The sequence below is a fragment of the Anguilla rostrata genome, unplaced genomic scaffold (assembly GCF_018555375.3).
Source record: "Anguilla rostrata isolate EN2019 unplaced genomic scaffold, ASM1855537v3 scaf0524, whole genome shotgun sequence".
Classification (NCBI taxonomy): domain Eukaryota; kingdom Metazoa; phylum Chordata; class Actinopteri; order Anguilliformes; family Anguillidae; genus Anguilla; species Anguilla rostrata.
The window spans coordinates 2,739-7,250 of NW_026986025.1; the positions used below are offsets into that span (position 1 = coordinate 2,739).

The window sequence follows — 4,512 nt, forward strand, 5'->3', positions numbered from 1 at the left end:
GTGGGACACCTCCTCACACTGGACATTTCTGGAACTGACACCGATCTCAAACAATCTGACGCTGAGCCCACTGTTGTAGTAAATGTAATAATGTTAGTCTGCTTGTATAGTGCCTGAAAACTACTCAGTGAAAGCCCAGGCACATCCAGTGTCCTGGGACTGTTCAGAAGAAGCATTACAGGTAATGGAGTGACTGCTGGTAATGATGTAACTGGCAGCAGTGCGGGATTGCTCTAAATGAATAAATATCTCTACGAACATCTGATGTGTTCCTGATCCACGTTTTTTTTTTTGTTGTTTTTTTTGAAAGAGCTTTTATGCGGTTCCTGAACATAGAGGCCCCTGGGGCTGCTGTGTGGCTCATCCTGTTAAGGAACTGTTCTGGAATGTTCTGGAACATGGACAGGGCCCCAAGGTCTGGCGTCCACCATTTCATCTGTAGAGCCACAGATACAACCCACCTTGCTAACTGTGGTATATAGAGCATACAGCTGACACCGCCTGCTTCTGAGGAGAGCCTCTGATTATATCTGAGCTTCTGATGAGGACCCTTGCAGGGTGAGCATGCATGATTGAGCATTAAAAATTCAAACAGAAATGTGGGGAAAGCATCTGCTAATAAAGGGCCCAAAATTCATGTTTTCACAAGGCAGTCTTCTGTCCATTGGAGCATTCCACATGGAAAACTTGATCGACACAGAAGTAATTGTACATTCCATGGCCTAGTACATGAACACATGCCTGTTTCAGCGCTACATTATTAAACATTTTTTGCTTTCCAATCTGTGAATTTTTGCGTCTTTCTCCTGCAATTCATTTGCATAACGTTCAGTTTTGTGCTGAAGCTCTTCTTGTAATTGAGTTAGCTTTCTTCCCTGTTCCTCCTTAAAGTTATTAAATTCCTCTGCTTTTTTTCTAGCAGCTTCTTCATGTTTCCGATTATTTTCAAAAATGATTCTATGATATCTTTCCTCCATGACTTTCAATGTTTTCGCTTCTTTTGTTTTCCTAGCCTCTTCATCAATCTTACTCTTCTGAAGTTCTCCACGTTCCTTCTCAAGTTCCTTCTGCAACAATTCCAGCCTTTTCCTCTCCTCCTCTTTTCTCTCTACGTCCTCCTTAGATCTTCTCTCTGCCTCCTCTTTTCTTTCCTTGTCCAACTGCTCTTGTTGTTCTTTCAGCTGCCTTTGCTTTTCTTCAAGCTCCCTTTCTAGTTGCTCTTTAGATCTCCTTTCATTCTCTCCCTTTTGTCTTTCTTGTTCCATTGCTTTTTCAAACTCTTCCCGCATTTTGCGTTCTTTCAATGCATACTCTCTTCTCTCTTGCTCTTCTTTCTGTCTCCTGTACTGCTCATCTTCCTCTTTACTTTTCTGTTCCTTTTCCCTTTCCTGCTCCCATTCCTTAGCTCTTTTCTTCATGTCTTCCTGTACCTCTTTTTTCTCATTTTCTGCCTCTTTAATTCTCTGTTCCCACTCAAGTCTTTGTCTCGCCTCATTGTTTTTCCTCTCCTGCTCCTCTCCTTCTCTCTTTTTCTTTTCTTCTGCTTGCCTTGCCTCGAATTCTCTCTTTTCTCTTTTTTGTTTTTCCATCAGCTCTTCCCTCTGTTTCCTCTCTCTTTCCACCCTCCCCTTCTCTTTCAACTCCTCTTCCAGTCTCCTTTTCATTTCCTCAATCTCACCTATTTTGCCCTTCCACTCTGATTCTTGTTCTGCCTTCCTCTTTATGTCTTCCCTGTCTCTCCTCTCTTTTTTTTCCTTCTCTTTTTTCTTCCACTCTTCTAGCTCCATCCTTAAATGTTCTTCTTTGTCTTTCAGCTTTTTTTCCCGAAGCATTATTTCTTCATCTGCTTTGTGTCTCTGCTCTTCCATCTTCCTCCTCATCTCTTCCATCTCTGCTTCATGTTTTGCCTCCAGCATCTCTTTCTCTCTCTGCATTTCTTCCTCTTTCTCACTCAGTATTCTTTCGCACTCTTTCCTTATGGTACTTTCTGCCTCCTGGAACATCTCATTGGTGTAACAGCCTCCTCCATTCCTCTGAACCATCACGTCTATTTTATCCAGCAGCTCAGACACTTGGGTACAATTGCTCATGTCATTATTATTGAAGACATGAAACCTGTTTCCACAGTCTTGAATCAGATTGTGGATTACAGGGTCACCTTGTTGAATGAAACTTTCAATGGATTCATTTCTAAGATCATCCCCTCTTGTGAATATGACTATGGTGAACATTTCAGCCGCTTTACCAAAGGTGCTCTTAATGAGCTGCAATGTGTACTTCTCCTCCTCTGTGATTCTTCCAATCTGTAGCACTAGGAGAAACACATGAGGTCCTGGGGCCAACAAGGAGATGCATTTGGCTATTTCCTGCTGGATCTTCTCATCTGAAAATGATGCGTCAAAGAGACCCGGCGTGTCAACTACAGCAACACGCCTGCCAGCTACTTCCCCTTCTCCTTTCTTACAGCAGGTCGTCACTGATTTCATACTGATATGCGACTGGAACTCCTCCCTCTGCAGTATGGTGTTTCCTGTGGCACTTTTCCCATTTCCTGTCTTCCCCACGAGCACTATCCTCACACAATCAGAGCTCTGGTCTTTACCCCCAGCGCCTGCCAAATAAAGACACACAGTACAAATCAGAGAGAAAATCCGGAGAATCAAGGCCATCATAAAAAGCCTTCTCAGGGGTGTCAAAGTCCTAAAGCACAGCAGTGTCAGCAGGTATTGTTTCCTTTAAATGAGCTGCCAGTGAAGACCTTGATAACAAGGTGTGTGGACTCATCAGCTAGTCAGTGATTAATCAATCTCTGGTGCTGAAACACATTGAATACCAGCAATCAACCGATTCCACCATCAACCAACCAGGAGTGCCTTTATCTGTATAAACAAATGATGAACCTCTCCACACTTGTCCACTGATATACCCTTATGAAGAAATGATGAACCTCTCCACTTACCCTGTGATGTGCCCTTAATACGTTCTTCTAATTCTCTGATCTTCCTGTCCTTCTCCTCCAGCTCAGTCTTGTGCCTGGCCTCCAGCTCTCGAACCATGACTGATTCTGGCTCCTTGAACATCTCACAGCTGAGGAAACCTCCTCCATTCTCCCCCACCATCTGCTCTATTTTCTCCATTAGTTCAGTAACCTGGGTGTAATTAGTCTCATCTGTGTTGTGAAACTTGTAACACCTTCCACTACACATTTGCAGAATGTGGGTATAAGACAGGTCAAAGAGAGTTATTTTACTCCCCTGTGTGGTCAGTACCATTGAGTACATGAAGGCGTCAGGACTGAAAGAGTGCAGGATTCTCTCAAATCTTTTTTTCCCCTCAGATGTAATGTTGCCATTCTCCAGCACCAGCAGGAATGCATGAGGACCTGGGGCAGACAGGGTAACACATCTCTCTATCTGATAGAATAAGGTCCTGTCAGGGAGCTCAGTGTCCAGTAAGTCTGGAGTGTTGATCAGAGCCACAGGCCTCCTATTCACCAGACCTTGAACTCTCTCACACTGATCTTTCACTGAAAGGGCCTCTTTCTGCAGGATGATGTTCCCCACTTTACTCTTCAGTTCTCCAGACTTCCCCAGCAGCACAACCCTCAGCTGAGACACTGCAAAGTGGGACAAAATGTTTACTATAAGATAAGGTCAAAGAATTGGACTTTTAAAAAAAAATTATTAACTTTTTTGATCTTTGTATATGTTCCGCCAGTTCATAGAAATAAATAGTTTATTTTTTTTCTTCAGGGGTATTGACGTACTGTTGGGACGTGCAAAGTCAGGACTCTCTCTTCCCTGCAGGTACTCTTTGTTCACATCTCCTGGAAATAGCACAGTGAGTCATTACTTAATGCACAATGAGGCACAATAGAAAATGTGGAACCCATATACGGTATTGTGTACAACGCCAAATATAAAATAATCTCTTCATTAAAACAAACAGCATCAGGATGCTATCATTTGCTTATCAGAATAATATTGTGTTTACACTTTTCTAATATATACTGTATGCTACACTGGTCTTTGGTCACATAATAAAAAACAAGTTATTATTGTATTGTTTAATATTTTTATTAATATTAATTTATTTCTCCATTACTTTAAATCAATTAAGGTATTTATAACATCTAAAAATTCTGCCGCACTTTTCTTTGTTGCCCTCAATTCCCAATTAATAGCAGGGTTTAATGAAGTCACCATAATAATAGTCCACTCCTGATAAGCCTGTTTTTGGGTTTCCCAAAAAAATGAATTCACATGGGTTGAAGCTTGAGGTCGTAATACACCCCTAGTGTAAAGGGCTTTTTTATGGGTTTTTTGTACCTTTTTAACCTTGTTTTTTAGTGTTCCAAGATCCTGATAGCACTTTTGGAGTCACTTTGAATAAAAAGGTCTGCTAAAAAAATGAAAATAATTAATGTTCCCCCATAGTTAAACAAATATCCCATAGGGTTAATGGAAATTTTTCAGAATTTAAAAATTTCCCCCCCATATTATATCCATCCCC

General features: G+C 41.5%; 1 protein-coding gene across 1 annotated transcript; it reads right to left on the reverse strand.

Moving 5' to 3' along the window:
* Positions 1-313: 313 nt before the first annotated feature.
* On the reverse strand, positions 314-3,905 carry LOC135246579 (cingulin-like protein 1). The gene is made up of 3 exons (XM_064319976.1): positions 3,767-3,905; positions 2,960-3,616; positions 314-2,611 (listed from the first exon to the last, which is right to left on the reverse strand). Coding segments are annotated over exons 1-3 (2,517 nt in total). The 5' UTR covers positions 3,768-3,905; the 3' UTR covers positions 314-752.
* Positions 3,906-4,512: the final 607 nt, after the last annotated feature.